Source organism: Rhea pennata, chromosome Z (genome assembly GCF_028389875.1).
Source record: "Rhea pennata isolate bPtePen1 chromosome Z, bPtePen1.pri, whole genome shotgun sequence".
NCBI lineage: Eukaryota > Metazoa > Chordata > Aves > Rheiformes > Rheidae > Rhea > Rhea pennata.
In genome coordinates this window covers 32,034,772-32,061,106 of record NC_084702.1, presented here as the reverse complement: position 1 = coordinate 32,061,106, position 26,335 = coordinate 32,034,772, and the positions used below count along the sequence as shown (strand labels likewise).

The 26,335-nt window shown below is 34.4% G+C and overlaps 1 protein-coding gene across 1 annotated transcript in view; it reads left to right on the top strand.

The window, feature by feature from the left end:
- CNTNAP4 (contactin associated protein family member 4) overlaps positions 1–26,335 on the top strand; it is a 231,818-nt gene that overhangs the window by 33,908 nt on the left and 171,575 nt on the right. Inside the window, exon 2 of the mRNA XM_062599127.1 lies at positions 9,910–10,020. Coding sequence (XP_062455111.1) covers positions 9,910–10,020 — 111 coding nt within the window. The remainder of the gene's footprint in view (positions 1–9,909; positions 10,021–26,335) is intronic.

Sequence of the window (26,335 nt, the reverse complement as noted above, 5' to 3'; positions counted from 1 at the left end):
AATCAGTGGAGGTTCATAGCTGTAAAGCTGTAATGGAAAAGTGAAATCAAGAGGATTTATTGTTGTGGCATTTTATACCTAGTGGAATCTTGCCAACTTCAGACAAATGTTACCAATTTGTAAAGGTCTGTGCTAGATGATCCCCTCAAAGAGACTGTGTAAAATGATTAACAGACAGGAAAAGCAGGTTCCTTTCTGTAAAGCTTTGGTTCTAAGATGTATTTACAAATGTAATTTCCATTGACCTGAAAGAACATTAGCGAAAGAACTTAAAAATACATTTCGTTTTGTAAAATATTTGTGTTTTACTCTGTATATTTATATTATTTCTGTAGTGGGTACACACAGATTAAGTGTGATTTCTTTAAGTTTGCTGAATGAAAGATGTTTATAAAAATGGGCAATATTTTCTACAAACAACTTGTTCCCAGTTGATAGGATTTAATTGAAAATGCCTTTTCCTCAGTTAATTTTATTACTAGAATCCTAGATTATATTATTTTTTGAGATGATGAATTTAATTACTTGTTTCTCTCAGAAACATTTTGATGTATATTTTACCTAGAATTAAAAAAAAAAAAAAAAAAAAGTTTTCTTTCCTCTTCTAACTTTCATATACACAAAATTTACTTGACAAGTAAAGTGGAAAACCTCTACCTTTGAGCAGTTTGATTTTAAGAAATGCAAAGTTAAAATTTTTAATAGAAACAAGCAAAACAACCCCTGCCTCCTTCTTTGTGTATTTCATCTCAATCTGTTAGCTTAGGAAAAAGAAAAAGGATTTCTACATTCTTCTAATAATAAGGCATTTGAAATACTCTTTTTTTTTTCCAGAGATACTGTATTAATCACAAAAGTATTACTAACCTCTGTTTGTTATCCTAGCTGAAAAATAAATGAAATATATGATCATTCCGAATTTTAAAACATAATGTTAGCACAAAAACAGTGAAAATTTAATAATCACAGCAGAAAAGTGTCAGATATATTTCATGGGAAATGACATTCTATGCAATTATAAAATTAGTTTTCAAATACCACACAGCTACATGGGAAAACAGTTAATACTGATTTTAAAAAATTATCTATTTTGTATTGGTGCTAAAATAATATTTTACTTTCAAATTACAATTTCATTTTTTGAGTTCCATTATTATAAATTCTTTGTTCTCTCTCAAAATCTTGCCATTTTACTACCCCATATTTTTAAAACACTTTCTGCTTATATTATGAATTGTGTTATTTTCATTGCTTTTCACAGAATGAAGCAACTGTATATACTGAATTAAAATTTCTACTTATAAGCTTATTCTTGTTAACACTATTGAAACACTGATAAACAGCTAAGGTAAATAACACGTAATACTTTATAATGCTAAAAAGCTTTATTGAGCTATATTCTGAGTTGCCAAGATCCCCGTCGAAACTGAAGAACAACAAAAAATACAACAAATGAGCTCTTAATAATAAAAATAATAAATAAACAATATCTATTTCAGTGGGAAAGAATAGGCATAGTCCCAGAAGATCCCATAGTGTTAGATTCTGTTGGTGTTTTTGGATAGCACCTTTTAAGTAGAGAAGCAGCTTGCATATCTGTGGTGTGCCCTTCTACTTTCTTTTTTTTACTTTAGGATACCTCTTGAACAAACTGATATAAAAGTGTTACTGCAGTATATTTGGTTAATTAATATATTTTGCTATATGTCTTTAAAGTGAATAAGTAGTACCTAATAGAAAATGATGCATTTCTCCCATCGGATCTCAGTTCTAATTTGTCCTACTCTAATGTTTTATTGAATCAAATCTTCTTTCACCACTGAACTTAGACACATAAAATGTAATTGGAATCTATAAAAAATACGACCTCAATCCAGCAACCATTGAACTTAATGTAAGAACTTATTTTGATTTCAAAGGGCATTAGCAATTAGGAGCTAAGTCATAGTGTCAGGTCTCTACTTGCAGTGGAACATAGACTGAAAGTTTCTATAAAAGACCAAGAAAATCAGGGTTTGTTAAATAAGTTACCGATATGTCTACCATCCGTTAAGACAAGCTGTTTGGTGTTGGTAGATCTCTGGATACTGGGAACAGGGAAATCCTTTATTTCAATTTGTTAAAATTAGTTAGAAGATTGTCCCCATGGTGGTCAGGCTCCTATTTCTAAACTATGAGACAAAGGTGATTCATGAATTCAGGTGAAAAAAAGGAAAGGTAAGTAAAGATGAAAACAAAAAAAATCTGAGCAAAATATAATTCTCAGTGGTTACAACAATGTCAGTTATTGAAGATTTATTGCAGTGTGTCTTTTGTCTTTAAAAATGACTGTTTGGGGGAATTTTTAAATTTCATCAAGTTCTTTTTTGCTTCATCCTGATCTATCTCACTGAATTTCTTGTTCCAGTCTATCTTCCCTCCTCTGGTCTGGCTTTTAACCCGGTCACAAAGTATGCTCCTGGGCATCAGTAGGGTAGCCAGTGAGCCTAGAAGACAGATGGCTGCTTCTTCGCACTTCCAGTACTTGGTCTTTTCTCGGCAAAAAAACAGTGAAGTCTGGATTACTCTTTGGAAGGACGGAACTCAACATTGCATGTTTGCATTAAGGTGGTTGTCACATGCCTAAAGACAGCTGGCTATTAGGGAAATTTAACACTAAATCAAAGAATTGTGTCCTGAATTTGTGTGATCTCTAGTCTTCAAAAGCTAATAACTTTAGCAGAAAACGGAAGAATTTCTCACATACAACGAAAGAGTCAGCCCTGCTGTGAATGTTGTCTCCTTGCTAAGTTGATAATCATTCTTTCCATTGTCAAGAAAACTAACAAAAAATCCTAAGACACTTTTTCTTTTCTTTTCTTTTCTTTTCTTTTCTTTTCTTTTCTTTTCTTTTCTTTTCTTTTATCTTGGGCAATCAAACCCCACTTTTCAAAAAAAGAGAAAAAAAGAAAAAAGATGAACATGCCATTTAAAATGAAAATTCATGTTCAAAGAGAAAGATTAGTCTGGGGCAGTCAGTTACCAGAAAAATTTTACCTTGAAGGGTTAACTTCAAAGTTGTGAGCAACTGAAAATGGCTAGAAAACCTCAGCAAAGGAAGTACTGTGAGCTTTGATGACTCATATATGCAACTCAAATGGGATATGTAAAAATGTCTAAAAAATCTTCCACAGGCTGAACTAAGAATGGAAAAGGGAAACACTACTGACTAAGAACTACTTCAAGAAACCCTGTGCATTACAGGGTGCAGCTTTTCTTGTGACCTGTTTTTAAACTCTTAGCTACCAATGGGCGGCAAGGAGCACAAGATGACAAGGTGCATAGGGCTCTTTGAAGAAAATTAATGTCTCCCTCATTAGCAGGGGAATGCAAGGTGAAGCCAGTAGCAGCAGCAGCAGCAACCACAGACCAGCTTACATGTTAAGTAGCCTTGCATATTGTGTAGATAAAAGGCCTGAACTGGCCTGGTCTAATTGTCTGCAAATTAATCAGCTTGACTTCTCCTCATTATTCTCATCCTTATTGATGAAAAGTTCATCACAGCAAGGATCAACTTTATGGTCAATACCTCTCAGCTAAAGAAAGAGTGGGGCACATCTCTTATGTGTGTCACATGAATCTGATTAAATACAGTGAATCTTTTGAAACTAGTTATAAACCTGCACATAGGCCTAAGGCTAAAATACTATAGTTAACCTATTTGAAAATTCTTTTAAGGAAAGTGGGATATATGCTTACTCCTAGAGAAAAGTACATATTATCTACTTGAAAATATGAGATAGTATCAAGGGCATTTGGACCTTTAGGTAATAGGAAGAGCACTTTGAAGTATCCATGGTTGAATCTTGTTGGAGGATATGTTTTGTGGCACCTTTTTTTAAAGTTTCAGCAAGTACCACTACTGTTAGTACAATATGACATTCTTTTTATTACTTTCTTATCCTCTTAAAGCTGCAGTTTAAGAGCCTTATTTTTAAGTTAGTAATCAGAGTATTCATTTATTTAAATCTGAATGTATTGATAGCAGCAAATTAAACTCCTCCTAAGTATTTCAGCTTCACCTACACAGGAGAGATGAACATTAATCAACTTTCAGAGACTTTTAGGCTTATTATTTTCCCCATTTTATTCTGTTAAAGTTGCCTTTCCAATTGTCCCTTGCTAGCCTACTTATCTGTTGATTGCATTTTTAATTTTCCTATATTGAGGAAAAATTAGCAAACTTTCTTTGATTTTGTCCTTTAATTTTAATTTTTTTATGTAGTTTTGGACATAGTTTGCTGTTTTTTAGTTACACTTAAAATGTTCATTACTTACTCATTAAGCACACTATGTTTTCTTTGGATCCTTGATAAGGCCAGAGAACATAACAGCTTAGGAAGTCAGCTACTGTAGCTTTTTCCACCTTTGCTACCTATTTAATGTGTCTTGCTTTAACAGAAATTGGTAGTTCTTGTTTGCTGATAAAGTTTTGAGTAAACTAAGTTTAAGCAAAGTGTATACAACAATATAATACCTAGAATTAATTTCATTAAATCAAATCACTGAAATTGTAGTATATTAAGTGAATGATGTGTTGAGACAAAAATTCCGTCATGAAGAATTCCTTTATGCTGTTGTCTTGAGTTGTTTTAGTTCAAAGGAAGTTAAGGCTTCACTAAGGTGAGTTTCTCTTCATGTAATACAGCATCAACTACTACTTAGACAATTTGAACAGCATCTTCATTGCATTGATTGGGCTTTACTGTTTGCTTATTCAGAGTAAATTTGCACTCAAATACATCCAAAATTTGTGAAACTATATTAGGACTTAAATTGAAAATTTTGATGGCATGTAGGAACCTGACTGTTAGCTTCACAGTAAAATCAATTCTATATATTCTTGATGTTAGAGGAAAGAGACTTAATGTCTATAAATGACATTAATCTTTTTTTTTCCTCTACATGGAAACTGGTTTGTATCAATGTATCCAGGCTGTCCTAGTATTCTGTAACTATCATCATCATCATCATCATCATCATTTTAGCAAGATACTACTCAGGTCAAAGAAATAAAATTTATTTTATCAACCACAGTATGATAAAAATGACTATGATAATTGCTTTACTATGTGATATCCTATTTGAACTCCCATCTGTTGTAGCTCATATGGCGTGCTCTATGTAAACTATGATACCACTGTATGAATAATCTCTTAGTTTACTTGGAATTTGCATAACAAGATAGTATTTAAGGCTAGAAGAGAAATGATAGGCATCTTTTATACATGCAACAGATACTGTTTTAATCCTTTAAAAAACCTCAGTTGCCTCACAGTATCACAAAGTAGTTGAGGTTGGAAGACACTTCTGCAGATCATTTGTTCCAGCCCCCTGATCAAGCAGGGCCAGCTAGAGGAGATTGCCCAGAATGATGTACAGCTGGGTTTTGAGCGTCTCCAGATGAATAATTTACAATCACTCAGGGCAACCTGTTGCCATTATATTGAAAAGTTTTTTTTTTGTTTGTTTGTTTGTTTTTTTTAATGTTCAGTTTTAATTTCCTGTGTTTCAGCTTGTGCCCTTTTCTCTTGTCCTGTCACTAGGCACCCCTGAGAAGAGTCTGGCCCCATCTTCTTCATACCTTTCCCTCAGATATTTACACATACTGACAAGATTGCCCTTGAGCCTTCTCTTCTCTGTCCTGAAGAGCCCCAGCTCTTTCAGCCTCTCATATGAGAGATATTTCAGTCCCTTAATCATCTTTATGGTCATTCACTGGACTTGCTCCAGTATGTGCTTGTCTGTCTTGGACTGGGGAGCCTGGAACCGAATGCAGTACTCCAGGTGTGGCCTCACGGTGCTGAATAGCGAGGAAGGATTACATCCCTCGAACTACTGGAGATGCTTTTTCCCCAGGAAGCTGTTGGTCATCTTTGCTATGAGGATACATTGCTGGCCCATGGTCAACTTGTCTACCAGGACTCTTAGGTCCTTCTCTGCATAGCTGTTTTACAGTCAGTTTGGTTCTAGCCTGTCCTGGTGCATACAGTCCTTCCCATCCAGATGCAAGGTTTTGCATTTCCCATTGTTGAAATTCATGAGGTTCCTTTTTGCATATTTCTCTGGCCTCCTTGAGGTCATTCTACATGTCAGCACAACCATGTGGTGTATCAGCTGTTCCTTCCAGTTTTGTATCATCTGTAAACTTGTCGAGAGTGCACTAGGTCCCCAGGTGACTAGTGAAGAGTGTAAAAGGTATTTGTCCCAATATTAACCCTCGGGAGAAACCACTGGTGACTAGCCTTCAGCTGGACTTTGTGCCACTGATCACAGCCCTCTGAGCCTGGCACTTCAGAACAGTTTTCAGTGCACCTCACTGACCACTTACCTACCCTATATCTTGTCAGCTTAGTAAATTTGATTAAATCAGCACTGAAGTTATGGTATACTGAAGGATATGGTTTATATGATTTGAATAACTTTGTCTGGCGAGGAAACAAGTAACATTTGCTTGTTTATGTATTCCTCTTCTGTATTTGCACAGTCTTCCTTTGTTTTCTGTCAGTTGTACTTCAGCTTTTCTCCTCTTATTCCCGGAATAATTTCCATCTGCCCTACTGAATTCTACTCATTATCAGACATGTTGTTTCTTAAATAGCAACTGTTGCAACTCACATCAAAGTATGGCACTAGCTGATTCCAGCAATGCCTATTTCACAATTATCCTCCTCACAGTAGTGACTATAAATCATTTCACAGGCCCGAGCTGCAGTTTGCTTGCATAAAACTCAGTTTTATGTTTATGCTTTCAATAATCTATGCTATTGTTTATTGTTTAAAAATAAGATCTATCACAAAAATTTAATGTGAGAAGCTTTAATGTGTATTGCTTTTAAATAAAATTTTGTTTTTAAAACTCATATGTTCACTGAGCCTGGAGAGCTATGTGAGACTCTCTAGAAAGCACTAGATGACCGGTCAGACACGGTCAGGTCTGTTATGTCATACGGATAAAAGGTGTTCAAGAGAACTGTCCAGTAGAATATGGGTGGATTCAGTTTGAATCAGTGGATTCAGACTGTTCCACTGCACAGTGTTTCTTTCAGTAAAGTGAAACAAGGTAGAATTGTCATCATGTACAGATTAGGTTTTCATTTGCTTTTATTAAATTCAAGAATCAAGTCAATACTGACCATCTGGTTCCTGCCACCTTCTACAAAGTGTTTTGTATTTAATTTTGGAATTCTTACTAAATTTTGAGATAAATTGAACATCATATCCTGGAACAAGAATGTGTTTTAAGAATGATAAGCAATAGAGAATAAGTTGGTATCAGATTCCTTTCCTGAAATAAAGTACAGCAGCTGGGGTAAAATAAATGTGTAAGTATCCAAAGAGTAAATCTGTCTTTGATGCATGGCTCACTTCCCTTGAATCAGTATTTGGTAAAACAAAAAAAGAAATTGATTTGCACTGTTGGTTTTTGGCTAGCACATAGTATGTATTCAACTCTTTATGTGTTTCTAATATAAATTAAACTTGACATAGATGGCTATGCAATCAATTATATTTAGGTGCTTAATGATTTAGTCTAGGAATATCTCAATGCAATATGAGTCTCACAGTATTGTGAGTATTAAAGCTTCTAGGCAGAATAATACAATGCTGTTCAATGCTTCCTAATGCCTACATATCAAAGGAAGAAGGTGGGAAGTACAGTCAGCATATGAACAACAGAAAGACAGTTCACTCGTTCCTCTTAAAAAAAACAAACAAACAAACAAAAAAAACAAACAAACAAAAAAAAAAACCTTCTGAATAAAAAAGCTGTTTCTAAGGCATGAGGACTCAGACTAAGCCAAGAAAGTTGTAAAAATAGTATATTCAGCTGTTGTGTATCTGCTGTCACATATATGTATTGATCACATGTTGTTATTCTCAGTGATTCATTTCATAAGTCACTTCACTAAAACAAACAACCTGAAAATATGAAGCATATGAAAGATTACATACACAGATATTGGGGAAAATACCTTTCCTGTCTCTCAGTTTTCGTTCTGCTATTCAGACTTACAATGTAGGTTTTGACAGCAGAATAAAGATCAGTGCCCCTTGAAGTGCTCCCTTGCATCCCCAGTATAAATAGCTTTCTGATGGAAACACAAAACAACAGCTACAAAGTCTTTTCTTTCTGGAGTATTTTATGAATAAAAAGTTCTCTTCTTTTTCTGGACTGTAAAGAAACCTTTTAGTAATTAGATTCTAAGGCTTACCAGTACAATACATTTGAGATAAAATCTTATTTTCCTTAATTATTCTTCCTTCTTTCATACTTACTTGTTGAAGTATAATTTATTCCAAACATCATAGTTTATTTCACTTTTCCTTCACAATTTCTTTCATAAGTACGATCTGTGGATAGTGATATAAAAAATGAGCTTGTGATCAAACAATAGAAAGTAGTTATATGATTTTGCAGTCTGTATTGTAGAAGACCAGTAAAAAATTAATGTGTTTATTCCTTTCACATGAACGAAGTACTCTGAATTTGGTAGTAGTGTGGTACATGTGAGAATGCAGGACCAAGAAATGTGACCCTTTGCTTAATAGTGACTAGATGTTCTACTGGAAAGTTTATTTTTCCTTCACTGTAAATGCAGAGTGCAGACCTGTAGGATGATGGATATCTGTGATTTGAGAGAAATCCTAACTGAGGCGGTCATAGTTAGCATTAGACTTTCTCTTCAAGATGTATATTGCTTAAGTAACTCACTTAATTTTTTGTGGGGGAAGATGAAGAATAAAGCCCTTGAGACATTTATAGAGTGCATGTAAATGTATTGCTGCTAATTAGACATATCTGTATTTATTCAGCAGAAACAGTTAATTATCTTTGAGTCAGGAAAAGGCTTTTCTTATTAATTAATATTCATGATTCTGTAGTAGAGATTTGTAGATGAACAGAAGGGTTAGAAGACAGAGTCATCTGTGGGTTTTCATTTACCAGTTACATTCAGAGAACATGCTTATCCCCAAAAAGGCAATTTCATAAAGACTAATAGTTTACATAATTCCCCTCTTTTTCTAAACTCCAGATGCCAGCATAGTATAGCCAGGAAAAGACTTGCTTACACTTCTTCTGGTGTTTTAAGTTAGTCTTCTTTCAGCTAAAACTAGAAGAGATATTGATTCTCAATTTATATTTTGCAAATGTAAAAGGAGAATGAACGCATGCCCTGTATAGTAATTGAGCTGAAGAGGCATTTAACATCCAAAGTATTGATTAGGATTTGCTTGCTTATGCACCATTGATTGTGAACTGCAGTTAAGTCCTCTTCTGAAACGCTCAGGTTTCATTCTGTTGGGCATCTAGTGTTGCATGCTAATACTGCAATTTTATGCTGCTGTGTCAAAACCACGTGACATTGGTAAAGCAAAAAAAAAAATCCATTTTGTCATTCTTGCAGTTCTTAAAATGGATGAGAGGATTTTTGTTTTGTTTTGTTTTGTTTTTGGAAGATGTAGTTGAATTTAATGTCGTTGAACTTCTGGCATTAGGAAAGCAAAGAGCATGTATTGTGGTTCACGCTACTCAAGACAAGATTGGAAGATATCAATTCCTATTCATATAAATAGTGCTGAGCAAGCTGTGCACAGTACAGGCTCAGAAGTCAGGTTGTAGCTGGGCAAGGACAACAAGTTGATGAAAGTAAGTTATAGTAGACTGGTAGTCTGATGAAATATTGATAAACAAGAAGTGCTATCTCAGTACTGACAGGCTTACATCTAATGCAGCGATTTTGAGATACAGGGTTTTCTTATCAGATACAGGGTTAATTCAGATATTTTTCTAGTGTTCTCTTTGGTTGCAGTTCCAATAAGTTGTGTTCATTGTAATAACCTGAACATGATATTTTTCACTGGCAGATAATTGTGATGATCAACTGGTGTCTGCTTTGCCTCAGTCGTCGTTCAGCAGTTCATCAGAGCTGTCTAGCAGTCACAGCCCCGGATTTGCAAGGCTTAATCGAAGAGATGGTGAGTGGATTTTATTGGTTGATTGATGCTAAATTTTCTCAAGTTTTCTGAAGCATTTTCTAATCTGCACAGAATCTTGAAATGATACATAATGAGCATCTCCTGGGTTATTGGGGCTGAGGAGAGTTATATTTGTTGTTTTAAGGAGAATGAGAAGGTAAAAAAATTTCATCTCAGATAATTGCCACATACACTTTACCACATACACTAGGAGTTTCTCTTAGTAAAATTATATGTCCAAATTCTGTGAAGGTTATACTAATTTTGTTGTGATAGATGCATCCTGATTGAAACTGAAATCTTCATGTGATATTGCAGCATAAAATGTAGACAACTTTTGACATATATCTCTAGCTACACGAAAAAAACTCCTTAAATTAATTTTATTTCTTAGCAAGTCAAAACACATAAACATTGTCTTTGCTTGTAAAGGACAAATAGAGGGAGTGAAAGTGTGTGAGTTTAAGTGTATATCATTCTGTAAGAAAATAGGGGTAAATGCAGATTCCAGATTGAAAGACAGGACCAGATACTCAGGAAGTGTTTTTGATGAACTGTTTTCTCTTTCTTCCTGGAAACTCAGAATCTTGTTTTATTTTTGTTTTTTTCACCAAGCTTATTATTTTATTAAGCTTATTCACTGAGATTATGGCAAACTACAAATTGGCATATGGTTCAATTTTTATTAAAGGAAAGGTACAACCCTGTCTAACATGCTCTAGGTGACCCTGCTGAGCAGGGGGGTTGGACTAGATGATCTCCAGAGGTCCCTTCCAACCTTACTGATTCTGTGATTCTATGATTCTATGAAAGTTGACTAGCAGTTCATAATTTGTATTAAACACCTGTATTAGACTACTAATGGCTCTGGATCACTTCTAATTTTTATTTATTTATTTATTAAACATGAATTTTTCAGTCACTGGTCAGTACACATTATGCAATACTTTCTTATTTTGTTAAATTTTATTAAAATTTAATAGAATTGTTATTTGCAACTTTCCTGACTTATGGATAAAAAATTTAAATACTTAAGCACTGAAGATCTGGAGGTTACTAAATTCAACTGAGGTTTAATGATAAATAGTGTTTTATATTTTGTCAAGGAGTTCATTTGCATGAAAATGATGAATGTCCTTTAATTGCTGTAAATATATTTTCAGTTCTTAATGACAAAAATCTATTATACTTTCTATGCGAAGGACATCTATTCTTAAACTTTTTGACTGTATCATCTGTTAGATGGTATAAAATCCGTCAAAAAATGAATTTAAATCATCAAAGACATCACATTAGACTGTGCTGTGTTGGTGGCATGCTTGTAGTAAGTAATTACATTCAAAAGTCATGTTAGAAAAATAAATGTAAGTACATAGAACGTTAAAAAGATTAAAATTGACTTTGAAACACTGAGAAATTTCAGTCATTAGCCTTATTAGGCAAGTATCAAGGAGCTAAGTCATTCCCATCAATAACATACTAAAAGAAGTTCTTCTTTTCTTTTTTTTCTTTCTTTTTTTTATTTTCCTTTTTCCTTTTTTTTTTTTTTCCCCCATACCAGCAAGGTTCTTGATCTTACCATCAAAGTGCTAATGCTAAGGAGGAACAAATATCTTTAGGAAGGTTTTCAAGCAGTGCTATGTTAAAATGTTGTCACATGGTACCTGGGATAAACAAAAGCCCAGTTAAGTTTAGTTACCTAAAAATAATATATAAAAACAATAAATTTATGTTAAAACAAATGAAGTCCTGAATTAAATGAAAATGATCTATATATGCAAGAGTATATGTTACTATTTCAGATCATCTTTGTCTGGGTGTTTGTATATCGAGTCTCCTCTGTAGCATTAACTCAGTTCAAGGAAAACGTGAAGCTCAGCTTCCCAGCCATTGGTATGCTGGTGCTACGAGCAAGCAGTGAGTGGGACTGTTACAAGAGCTGGTGGAAGAACAATTGCTGTGGGCACTGGCTTCTCTCTTATTATTAACCATAAGGAAATAGGGAAGAAACTTGTTCAAAGGTGCAGTTTTGGGAGAGCTTGCTGAAGTGTTGTGTCTTAGGTCATAATCTAGTCTTAATAATACAGCATTAATACAGACCTTGGGAATCGTACTAGTTATATAGAGCTATTCAAACACACCTGATCCCCTCATATATTTAACTATTATATTTTAAAACCTTGTGCATATGCGATAAGTATTTGAATTAAATCATAACTGTACTTTGCACTGCTAAAAACATTTCCATTCTTGGGCTGCTGTGATTTCCTGGAACTTCTGCTATATACTTATAGGAACTCTAAACTGAGGAGAAATATCCAAAATTACTGTGTTATGCCAATATATAAATTACAAATTTAATTGCTAGTTGTGATACTAAAGAAAATTACTATATTTCAAGAGGACTTACAGTCTTACCTGGCATCTCAATTCTAATAAAATATAATAGTTGTCTTGCTAAAATGTACATTTAAATGTTGTTTTCATTTGGCTCGTTTCATGCACTATGAAATTGTCTGTACTGTGTTAGCATGCATTTTTTTTAGAATTATTTTTTCCTTCCCATTGCTCTCTAACATGTTCATACATTGCAAACGATCATAGCTTTACCTCTGGCATCTTTCCATTTCATGTAGATACAAAGCAGTAGGTTATCTAATTAGAAGATTGCTAGCTCTCTACTTTCTCATTCTGTATATTTCAGTGTCATGGTACCCAGCAGGATACAGATTTGAATGTCTTATTCATTTAGTTTGTTCATTTTATTGGTTTAATAGTTTATGACCAGACCATTTGATTAGGTAACTTGTACTTCAGTTAGACATAATTCTGTAGAATTAGGTAGATGAGGGTGCGGAGGAAAATCTTTTCAGTCTTCAGTAAATTAGTCTTAAATAAATTAGATAAATTAGTCCTAGCTTTCTTTTTTTCTTTTTCTTCCTTCCTTTTTCTTTTTTTTTTTTTTTTTTTTTTTTTTTGGCTTGAGAAATTTAATACTTGACCTCCAGCAGGGAATATCTTTTCTGTACTCACTTTCAACACAGTTGAAATATCAATATTTAATTATTTTCTGTAAATAGTCAGACAAATCTGACTGTTTTTGTAGGTGAATATGTATGAAAGTTTTATTTGTGTGAAACAAAGTAAAATGTTATACATACGTATACATTTATTATATATATATATATATATACATTTATAAACTGGAAAAAATGTTTTTACAAGAATATGACTTAGATTGATGAGCTGTCAGTGATGTCATAGAAGCAATAGCATGTCATTACAATTTCAAAAAATATTCATTGATCATTTAGTTGTAGATGAAGTTGCATTTAATGCAAGTCTCTACTTTGAAGAAAAACAATTAATTAATTAAGCTGAAGTTAGTGTTTGTTGGAGAGTGATTGTGACCTCCTAACATTAAATTTGTACAAAAGAATATGATTCTAGCGCAATAACAGGACATTAAACCACCAACATTAGGGAAAATTGAGCACAATTTGTACAGGAAAAAATACAATGTTTTTAGAGAGGTTATTTAAGAGTCAGATTGTCATCATTTATCAGTAAAAAAATAAAACCAATTTGCATATAAACCTACACTGTTTCAGCTGGCAAATAAAAGATAGAAATTAACAGGAAATTTGTCAAGAAAAGAATATAGGAGTTGTATTGACAAGAAAAATAAGTCTCTAACCATGTACCTTTGACTAAATACAGAAGATTAATAGGAGAAGTTAAATGCCAAAGGGCTGGGAACAGAGAGCTATAGATTTCAACAAAAGTGTAGTATAGAGTTTAAGTGAAGACCGTAAAATGTGATAACTTAATCTTTATTAGACAGAGTGGTAAACTAGCTAACTATGATGCTGAAAGAAGAAAAGTGCTTGATAAATATTTCCACTTTGTTCACAAAGGAAGACGATGATGTGCTGGAACTACATGTGGATAGAAAAAGTTTTTTTCAGTTGTTAGCAACCACAGAGAGTGATAATATCTAGGAATAACTTGTTAAATATCCTGCATATTTTAATTAATATTGCAACAATTTCCTGAAGCTATGCAAATATTTCAATTTCAAGTGCAAACAATGAAATAAGCCTGCTCTATAACTGCTAAAATAGTTACTGTGACATTAGTCCTGCTCAGAAAATAACTAATATCGGTCAAATATTCTACTTAAAGGAAAAGTAAATCTAAAAAAATCATCTTTGATTTTGTTATTTGAGGTGGTAATAACTTTGGTTAGTAAAGGTAAATGCAGGGATTTAATATATGTGGATTTTTATAGACTTTTCACCTAATGTTGTATGACTGTCCAAATTTTAAAAACAGCAGAATATCAGTATGATCCAAATTAAATGGATTAAGATGTAGCTAGCTGACAGATCTAAATAGGTGTTTATTATCACTATATAAAGATGTTGTCATAGAAATTCTGAGAAAACTGTAGGGCTGACTATTCAATATTTCTGTTGATTGTAAGTAAGTAAATACAAATATATTATGATAAAATGTGTAGATGACATGAAGATTGGTGAAGCAGCAAATAATACTGTCATGGTGATTATGCAGAGTGATCTAAACAAGGCAAATGACTGACCTATTCAAATAAGCATTTTAAAAAAGTCTAAAATAAAATATTTAGTGGTCATATCTATTATCATATAAGAACACTATCCTACAAAGAACTGACTCTGAACTGAATCTGAGAACTGAGCTGAACTGGTAATTTGGCTTTCTTAAACCTGTGCTCTCACAAGAAGAGCTAATAAAACTTTTGTATATAGAAACAGAAGAAAGGAATTTTTGTTCTCTACACAGCCATTAAGTTGCCAATGAACTGTGTTGTAAAATTCTGGATCTTTAAAGGGCTGTTGAAAAATCAGAAAAAGATTTTTTTTCTTTTTTTTTTTTTTGGTACAGGAGAAAATACTTCGCATTGAGAAACTTAAGGAGCTCGACATTAAGAGGATAGATAGATGACTTGACTATAATATACTTCTAAGAATACAAGTTTTGTAGACTTTTCATGACTATTCAGTCTTTTAAGTTGCTGTAAACCAGCAATATGTAAATTCACATTGTGAACAGGAAACTATATTTTAATGCTGAAAGCTATTAACTATTAGAACAAATGATAGATACTCTTACCTTCAAAAACAACCTTGATACTTACGTAGAATATAGGTTTAAGAAAGCTGAGGTTTTCCGCAGAGTATCTTAGAAGAGTCTAACTCTTTTGTGTTTAATATTCTATAAATCTCAATTAAAACTACTGTACTTAATTAGTAAAAGAAACGCTTAAACAAACCCTATAAGAATTACCAGTATCATCATTTAGCTTTTGACTGCAGAAATTACTTATCTTAAAATATTTTTTAATGCCACCCTTACAAGAAATTGCGTATTGAAAGCTATACTTACCTGAGCGCTGAATCTATTACAAAGCTTCCTCGGACAATCGTAAGTGATAGACCTTCAATGTGAGACCTAAGATGACTAAGAATACATCTGTTTAAACTTTATATTTGGTTAATTCTGGATCAGATACTCTGCCCCCGCCTTGTATTTCCACACTGTTCAAAATGTATGTTTCTTTGTAAAGAAAAGAAGCATCTCTGTCCTGGCTATATTGCTCAGTTTCATGCCTGTCTCTGCCTATGCTTGATGGAGATGCATAAACTAGGCCCTTTTTCCACTCCAGTCCCCTCTCTGTGACTAGCCAGCAAAATGGCCATCACTCAGAGCATGCAGTGAACTTTACCCTGTGATAGTACTGTGAGTACCAGCATCAAACTTGGGCCATAACGGATGGGCCTTTGTCCACTTAGTTTGCCAATAATTTCCATGCGGTGTATTGAGCTGAAGTTTGTCACTGCAGGTGGTTTGTATACAGCCCTAAAGAAAATTGCTTCTTCTGCAAATACTGAAAGTATCTTGAGCTAATATTTTGCAGACATGATCTGTAGAAGAACCCTCTGCCAGGCGTGGAGAAGGTGGTGGTGTCATTAAGATCAGGGCACTTCTGCTTTTGACTGCAGTGGGGTCAGTCATTCACACTGATAGTGCATCCGTGATGTCCTCCCATCCACCATTCCAATCCCACTGGACAAAGTCTTATTTATGGGGCTGCGAACCATTACACCCAGGGATGTGTGCCTTTATTTGAATTAATGAACTGTTGCAGTGGTGCAGGTACAAAATCCAGAAGACAGTAGTTCTGCAAGCATACGTATACCCGTGGAAGAGCCTTCACATATGGGCAGCTAAGTGAGCTGGACAGAGATTTGGCTGTTATTTCCAGGCCCCATATTAGCACACGATTACTTGATTAGAATGTGACAGAAGAAAATTGAATATAGAAGCAGTTAAGTAGCCAAAAATCTGGCTTATGGCTTTCTATTTCCCTAAAGTAGGAAGAAACCCGTGTATTTTAATTATACTGTCAGCTTACATTGCCAGACATTCAGAAGTGGTCTGGAAATTTGAATGTGTTAACAGTTACTGGATGTGTGTTTTCTCTAGGGTATATATGGAGTTTCTTTCTCTTTTCATTAATGTTCATCCTACCTATCATTTTCACTGAAAATCTAAGTCATTTTGCAGCACTTTTTAATGCAAAGAGCATGTAAAGGATAGTTCATTCAATATGGTACTATAACCTATCCAACCTAAGTCTTTTCTGTCATTATAATCAAATATTATAAGTTAGACAATTTTAGAGAGCTTGTACCAAATAAGTTAAAATAGAAAAATTAAGTCTACTCATCAGGAGTTAAAAATAGAGGGAAAAAAAAAAAAACATTTCTCAGAGAATTAGAAGACAAGTCTATTTTTAGCAGATAATTTTTTTTAATATATAGTTTAACTTATATAATCTAATACCAAAAATTAAAACAAAAAGACAAATTGAAAAAACTACTAGCAGCTGGATTTGTTAATCACTAAAAGATAAAAATACCTTATACTCTCGTTAATAAGCAAAAAAAATTCATTAAGATTGATGTTTTGGTTTAGTACAAACAATAAGAAAATGAAGCCAGAATGAAAATGATCCAATCTGATGGTAATTATTGTACTTTTTTATAAATTAACAGCAGATCTAAGTTGATCCAGCTAACATCAGGGCTTAGATTGATATAACTTACCTTACTTGAATAAATGTATACAAAAACAATCTAGAGTGGCAATTTAAATAATTTATTTTTAAACAAAATAAAATGATTGCTGCAATGACTAATGGATAAAAGAAAGGCCAGATGGTGCATACTGATGTATTGACATTGAAAGTCTTGGACCATTTAGTTTTTGAGGTAGAAATTATTATTTTTTTCTCTCTAACCATTGGCATGGCCAGGTCTTTCAGTGAGGATGTTGTCTTTGGTTTATCAAAACTCCAGTTATTTGTTTTAATACCATCGTATATTTTCAATTTTGGTAGAGAAAATATTTTAACAACTTAAATATAACATGAAAAGCTGTATATAAAATTGTAGGTGCAAGTTTTTAAAAAATGAAGTTCACATCAATTTAAGTGAAGACAGGATTTGACTAACAGCATTTCATTAGTGTCTGTGGTTAAATTTATACTGTTTCATTCTATTTTGCTTCTGATAAGGCAAAAGGTGTATGGGAGAAAAAAAAGGAAGTAGTAAATACTCATAAGTAGAGTGAGTAAATAGTATAAAATATTTACAAATATTTAAAATATTTACAGAGCAGTGTGTTTTCATGAACATTTATGAGGAGTTAGAAATATTCATACAGATATTCCAGAAAATGAATTCCATCGTTGTAGTCAAAATTCATTCAAGCATAACAAAGCATAATAAAGGTTTCAAACAGCACTGACTATTTCATATGTGTGAACATCAGTGGAATAGGAAGTTTAAATGACAGTGAAAAGCATAGCAGAAGCAGGAAAATGATCATAAGATTATTTTATTGTTGAAACTATTTGGAATTATTTTCCTAATTGAAATATATCTACAGAGGGAATAGGAAGGTAAGAAAAATTGTATGCATACCGCTAGAGTATTCAAATACTTCTAAGAACGTAGAATGTGCTGTGAACAAGATCAAATAATAATAATAAAAAACTTTAAAAACTGTAATTTGATACAACTCATTTATACCATAACTTTAGTTATAATCTAATGTAATAAAAATAGAGATTTTGTGTTGCATATTTTTAAAAAATGTATTTTTGAAACCTTAAAAAAAAAAGGTTATATGACTTATGTGAATTAAAGTTGAATGTCTTTTAGAGAGCTATAATAGAGTTTGACTCCCAAGGCTGTTTTACTAGAGTAAATAATTTAAGATCAGACCTCCTTTAATTTTCTGAGGGAGGTAAAAATAGATTGTAAGTGTTGGTGACTCTGATTTTCCTCATATATTTTGGGGAAAATTTTATTGCTGATAAATGCATTCAAAAGTGTTCACCTGTTGTTCGATGGACAAGATTAGAGATTTTGGATGATTGCTTGAATTAAGGAAGTAGGAAATTTTCCATCAGATGTAATCTTTGCTAACTTCAATTTCATTGCAAAATCAATTTTTAAAATTTTAATTTCTTAAAAATTCTTACATCCTTCATTTCTAAAGGCAAGTGATAAAACATTAACTTTTAAATTTTAAACATTCTTCCTGCCACACCCCCACAAAATATTTGTACTTTAAGAATCAGGAATGAAAAGTTAAAGGATATCTTCCTTGCCATCCTCCTAAAATTATTTTTTCTTACCTTTAATTAGTGCTTGATTTGCTGACATGTGAGATATTTTTTCCCATACTGCAAGTTGTACTCATGCAGCCACCCCATGGGGATGGACAGTATGGGCAAACTGGTTCTTCTGTCAGGAGAACTCACAATTCCCAGGCAATAATTGTCTTAAAGGTCTACCGAATGGTGATATTGTCATATGTATTTTTGTGGCTAATTCCTACAGAAAGTCAGTGCTATAATTCAACTAAATACTTTCATAATATTTTTGGTTTTATTTGGACACCTCAAAGATGCAAAAATCCTTTACTAAGATGTTTTGGAAAATAGCACAAAACAGTTCAGAGTAAGCTGGAAACTCCTGAAAAATGCATCTTCGGAAAATAACAGATTCTACCTGTTAAATTGGCTCATATTTAAAATATGACTAACTTGTAGGTTACACTGACTACACTCTGGATATGTGTATATGTATGTGTGTGTATGTGTATGTATATCTGCTATCAATTTTTTTTTTATCTATATCTCTTCAGTCTTACTTTCAGGCACTTTACAATTCAGCAATACTATTTTAAAGTCAGAGTAAAGTTTTTTGATTCATCTACCTGTGCTGGACAAACTTTGAAGATTCTTATAAAACTCTGAAAACATGCTGCCATTTTCAATTTTTAGTCTTCTGTACTATTTCATTTTTTCTACTTCATTACTTAATGTAAATACAAATTCTGTTGTAAGTGTAGCAATCTAAAGTTCAACATTACGTCTTTTTAATTATTGAGATCATTTAAGAATCATTAAATTGTAATAAATCTTAATATTCATGTACATATAATTTGCAGAATACAAAATGCAGAGTTATATTTTTTAGTTGTTTTCTACAGTTAATAGTTTATGAATGTGTGGGTGCTTCACAAAGCCTTTACCTGAGTATTGTCTTTGTTGTTTCTCACCCCAGAACGAAGTATGAAAAAATTCCAAAGATTGCATAAACCAATGGCAAATCACCTGTTTCATATAACTTAAGTAATTTTTACTATCCTTCAGTTTTAACTATTAGAGATCCAGTGGAACTAAGAAATGTCATGTCATAATGTTGCTAAAATTAAATATTTTATTTGATATGCCGTAGGCTGTTTGTCTGGAACAAAGGAAATGTTACCAATGTTACCAATGTATCATATTTGTACTTGGTATCAGTTAGTACCAGATCTTGGCTGGCCTTTGCCACATATATTGTATTATATAACTAATGAACCATGAAAAGAAAGGTAAAAAGAAAGTTCATCAGTAAATTAGGCTGCCCAGTCTTCAATAGCTCGGGTAAAGATCCCCTAGCATTTTACAGTATATGAATTTATCTAGACTACCAGCACTATTACTTCTCAATAATTATTCGTATTACTAATTTTTCTTTACTTTTCTTTTTTTTTTTTTGGGGGGGGGGGAGTAGAAAGGCATTTCTTGCTTACCAAAAAAAAAAAAAAAAAAAAAGTGTTGTTCTTCATTTTGTATGTTTTTTTATTCTCCATTACCCTGCTCTTCATTCTGCTTTAGACAAGTAAATACAATTGTGCATGCAGCTCAGCATGACTGTTTGTGGAAAGTAGATAAAGGCTGCACTATTCATATTTATGCACAGGTCCCAGTTCAGCCTTTTTGTAAGCCTATTCTTATAGTGTTTTAAATGTGAGAACATTGCAGGAATGGAGTGATAGCTATTGCCAAAACTTTGCAAACATTTTGAGCTCCCTGAATGAGTGTTCATAGCAAATTTATCATCTCTTCTGCCTGGGTTGAGTTGCATATATAGTCCCTAAACCTTTAGCAGAGGATTATCCTGAAAGGAGGTTAGTGCTGCTGGTACTAGAGATACCTGGGGAGATTTAGGACATTGCCTGAGGTTGCAGTTAGCCTGAGGCATGAGTTGATATTGCTAGATAGCTCCTTCCCAGACTAAAATGGGGAAGTATCCATGAGCTGCTACCTGGCAGTATTTGCATGATGGCATGAAGAAAGCATTGCTGAATGAGACTGATACTCAGTTTGGGAAAGAATGGCTGATCATTGCTGAGATAGGTAGGTAGCAGATAATTTCTAATTTCAGTCATTTTCAGTGCCCAGTTGATCTAATGCAAAGGAACAGGGAAAATTATGTTTAAGATTCATAGTAATCCTACTTTATTGCAAACAAATTTCACAGAAATATTACAAAAAAAAAAAAAAGATAATGTAAATTGTTTTGGGACAGAACATAAACACAGAAGTGTGTAACCCTAATTTGAGGAAATAGGTGTAAATGAAAATGCAAAATGAAAATCCAAATTATAGTAATTACTATTACAGCAACAAATCTGTCTCAGGAAAGGTTATATTTTAACTTCAAATCTAATTAGTCATCCTCAGTATAACGTGATGATCCTGAAAGCTTCAGCTGGAATCTTCAATACTTCTTAGAGCTTGAAATACAAATCAGAATTTTGAGCCTATAACCCAGTAATTTAGGGGAAAATTAAAGAAACATCCACCAGAAATTAGACTTCCTAGGAAAGATGAGAAGGACTTAATTAAGCCAGTTTACATCCTGGCCAAATAAATGTTTTTACTAGGCAACTTAATCTTTGAAAGAGGACTCTGAAGACTGAAAAAAAATGTACTCAATAATGGCCAAGAATGCATGCATACTGTAATAAAAGATCTATCTTTGTCCACTTCTTTGACATGCCTTATTGGTTAGGTTGGCCAGCCTGGTAAAGAGAGCTTTAAACTAGGTAGGAAGAGCAAAAAGGAGAGTTATAGAGGGAGGGTAGATAATAAAATACAACTTGGGTTGGGGGCCTCCAACGAGTGCATGCAGCCGTGGATGTGCGTGTGTTACGTGGCTATGGGGGACACCCCTGCACTCTTCCTGGGAAACCTGCAGGCATGACCACCTCTTTGAAATGCCTGTACACCAATGCAGGCAGCATGGGGAACAAACAGGAGGAAACGGAGATCTGTGTGCGCTCGCAGGGCCATGATCTCATTGCAGTCACGGAGACATGGTGGGATAGCTCACATGACTGGAGCAGTGTCATGGATGGCTATGTGCTTTTTAGGAAAGGCAGGCCAGGAAAGCGAGGTGGTGGAGCTGCTCTTTATGTGAGAGAGCAACTGGAATGTATCGAGCTCTGCCTGGGGGTGGAGGAGGAGGAGACAGTCGAGAGCTTATGGGTGAAGATCAAAGGGGAGGCTAACGTGGGGAACGCAGTTGTGGGTGTCTACTACAGGCCACCTGACCAGGAAGAAGAACTTGATGAGGCCTTTTACAGAGAGCTGGAAGTAGCCTCACGATCACAGGTCCTCATGGGGGACTTCAACCACCCTGGCATCTGCTGGAAGGACAGCACAGCAGGACACAAACAGTCCAGGAGGCTCCTGCAGTGCATCGATGATAACATCTTGACACAGGTGCTGGAGGAGCCTACAAGGAAGGGTGTCCTGCCGGACCTTGTTCTAACCAACAAAGAAGGACTGTTTGGAGATGTGAAGGTTGGGGGCAGCCTTGGCTGCAGTGACCCTGAGATGCTGGAGTTCAGGAGTGGCTGATGCACCTGAGGGCTGTGCTGCCATTCAGAGAGCCCCAGACAGGCTGGAGAGTTCGGTGGAGAGGAACCTCATGAGAAGAAACAACCCTATGCTGCAGTACAAGCTGGGGGATGACTCCCTGGAGAGCAGCTCTGCAGAGAAGGACTTGGAGTGCTGGTGGATGACAAGATGACCATGAGCCAGCAATGTGCCCTTGTGGCCAAGTAGGCCAATAGTCTCCTGGGGTACATTAGGAAGAGTGTTGCCAGCAGGTGGAGGGAGGTGATCCTGCCCCTCTACTCAGCCCTGGGGAGGCCTTATCTCGAGTACTGCATCCGGTTCTGGGCTCCCCAGTACCAGAGAGACATGGAACTACTGGAGAGAGTCCAGCGTAGGGCTACAAAGATGACCAGAGGGCTGGAGCATCTGCCCTGTGAGGAACGGCTACGAGAGCTGGGCCTGTTTAGCCTGGGGAAGAGAAGACTGAGGGGGGGATCTTATCAATGTGTACAAGCACCTGAAGGGAGGGTGTCAAGGGGACAGGGACAAGCTCTTTTCAGTTGTCCTCTGTGACAGGGCAAGAGGCAATGGGCAGAAACTGAAGCACAGGCAGTTCCGCCTGACTGTGAGGTGGAATTTCTTCCCTGTGAGAGTGACGGAGCCCTGGACCAGGTTGCCCAGAGAGCTTGTGGAGTCTCCTTCTGTGGAGATCTTCAAGGCCTGCCTGGATGCCACCCTGTCTAACATGCTCTAGGTGACCCTGCTGAGCAGGGGGGTTGGACTAGATGATCTCCAGAGGTCCCTTCCAACCTTACTGTTTCTGTGATTCTGTGATTCCGTTAGATAAGTTAAAATGATCTCTGTTTTTGAAATTTCTCAGATGTAACAAAATACATGCAGTAATGAATACAAGTATTTTTTATTATTATTATTTTCATAGCTAATAAAATTTTGATGTACAGGCCAAAATTTAAGTAAATAATTGGTGGCATTGATCAGATTGAATTCTAATTTAACATTGATTTAAAGATGCCCATAACTGAGATCTCCAGTGTTGGCAGCTACAAGGAGAAAGACAGAGGACTGGGAATTCTAACACATGCACAATCCACAGCCCCTTGATGTGAATAGAGTTTGTAACATTACTTGTTTCTGATGATAGTAGTTTAATTTCAATAAGACTAGGAATTTCCAATGATAATTCTGAATTTTAAAAGTGGAAATGTTTAAAAAAAGTAATAATTTCAGAGAAATAAATGAATGTATAAAATATAGTTCATTACATTTATCAGTGTTATAGTTTACATTTTTATTTGTGTTGTTTTGTGACTGATTAGTAAATATTGGGCTTATTATTTTTAGAAATAAAGCAGTTAAAGTCTATCTTTGAGATTAAATTCTGGAGCTATAGTGAGATGGGTATCATTTTGAGGGAAAATCAAGTGCTTCTATTGATTTTAAAGTGTAAATTGTCAAAAACAGTCTAGCAGGACTCACTGATAAATCAGTTTTTAGACAGCTCTTGACATTGCAACTTCTAACATTTTAAGTGTGGTTAAGCTGCCTTATTCCAAAGTATACCTGATTTCTATCTATAGAATGAAGGCATGAAATGTGATCTTCAGTCTTGCTGTGTTTAAGAGGGATGAGTAGTTTTACAGCTGGCAAGCACAATCTTTAGTTTGAGGTTATTACAGGCCTACACTTCTATAGGATAGGTGAAATTTAAAAGAAATTATAAATCATTATTAGAATTTTGAATTAAAATCAAAATCAAAAAAAGGTGGTAAATACTGCTAAACACAATAAAATCTTAAAAGTCAGTTAAATCAAACCAAAATCATGCCTAACTAGGAATGAAAAAGAACTGGAAAATTCATCACTTATCCCTGGAAAGTGGTAAGTGATCTTATCTCTGTTCTGTTCCAGCTCTTTTCCACAAGTGATGTTTCCTAAGAGATTCAGTAGAGCATTTGCACTTCATTCAATGTATCTTTACAATACTTTGTGTCTAAAAGCTTCAGTATGGCTCAAAGACATGCACTGGTTAATGAGCCATGAGAGTTTAAATAGGTATTTTAGCCTCATTAATCATAATGCTTCTGGACAAGGTATGCAGTGTTGTTTTGTTTAGTCCTTTGTTGAAACACTGATTTAGGTCTCAAGATCTTCAGTGTCGTCCCACAAATGACCAACTTACTTACCTTATTAGCTGCAGAATATCCCTTTGGTTTTTTTTTTTTCTAATATATTTTGAATGCATTACTAGTAAGAGTACTGCATTCTCTTTCTACAGGAGCCAGTAGTTGGCAAAAAATACAACTCTTCCTCTTGAGAAGGTAATTATTGCTGAAAGAAACTGATACGAGAATAAATCTTCCACTTCCTTAAACCTTGATACCCATTCAGTTAGACTTCTGTTTTTTCAAATTATAGTTATTGTAGGAGAACTATATTGAATTACTAAAATAAAGTGTTCTGAGTCATGTTTACAGAATGTAGCAAATCCACAGCCATACACCTATAAGCATTTCCATTTTGCAAATATTCAGCAGAATGATCAGCAAAAGAACTTTTAGCATTAATTATGTGTGCCTCACACATAATCTAAAATACAACAAACTAGAACAGGTTTTGGTTTAATGCTATTGATTTTTAATAATGAATCAAACCTCTTGTATTTTAAAGTGATAATTCAACAGCTATGTTTTCTACTTTCTGAACTTACCTTCTAGTGCTATAGCAGTATTTATATATGAGGTCTTTTTCCTAAATTGAAAATTATTTGAATGATTAGCCTTGACTACTTTTGTAAATTGTCTTTTTATTCCCCTCATAGCAGTAAGAGTTTTAAAATACATTTTGTAGGGAAATCAAAGCCCCTAATGTGTATTTTCTGTATATACTCATAGGACTAGCAGGAGGCCAGCTGTCTGCATTTAATACGAAGTTGACCTTGAAATTGTTAAGCTTACAAGAATACTCATGAAAGAGCAGCTCAGGCAAGAGTGAAATGGCCCGTTAAAACCATAGATTTCACAACTCATTGCGTTGCTGACTATGTTTCCTCAAGGGGGATTGTTTCACCTGTTGGAAAACTAAAAAGTCTTGATTATTTTTCAAGACTGTAAAAATATGGAAAAGTTTCCATCATTTAATATTTCACCAGATGGAAATGCTAGAGATATAAATATAAAAAAAATATAATTTCAGCTTTATTTATTTCCTGATGAAAAAAACGGCTCACTTGGGATTTGAAACTGCAGCAAAAGTTCTCCTATTTATTGCTGCTATTCTTGTATTTGTCTCTAGTTTTATTCCAGTTATGTATCTTTAAGTTGTTATTCTTGTACACATGGATTATAAAATCAATTATGTGGTCATAATTGTTATCTTCAAATTTGCTAATATGTGTACCTGGTAATACAGAATGTGTATACATTTATATTCCTAATTAGATTATTATGACTAGCAATGCTTGTGGGACTAAAAACATCCATTGGATTTTTCACATTCAAAAGAAAGGTGTAATTGCTAAAATCACTGTGGCTTTATTCCCATTCCTTTAGAGCATACCAGATACTTTTTTTTATCACAAATGCAGAAAAGTTTTCTCTGTCCATCTCTCCCAAGATTCTAAAGAACTTCTTTCCAGATACATCTACTTAATTGTTCCATATGTTTCACTAATCTCAAAGATAATGTTTTCCATAAGAGGGAGACTTTGTGAGCTGCTGTTAAGCAGTTTTCCCTGAAGTATTATTGTAAAAGGTGGTATTTAAAAGAAAACAGGAGGATTTTGGTGAAGTTAGGATTGAACTGGGATTTCTGGCATATAAAGTTATGGGAATTCCAGTATGAATACCTCTGGGACTGTTTGACCCAGTGCCAGGTTCTGAAGCAGCTGAATCCTCCTTCTGTTTTGGGAGAATGCATATAGTGCATAAACAGACAAGAAGAATTTTTCTAAATATCAGAATTTTGCTTAACAGCTGAGGCAGTTTTGGCTGACATGAAGATACA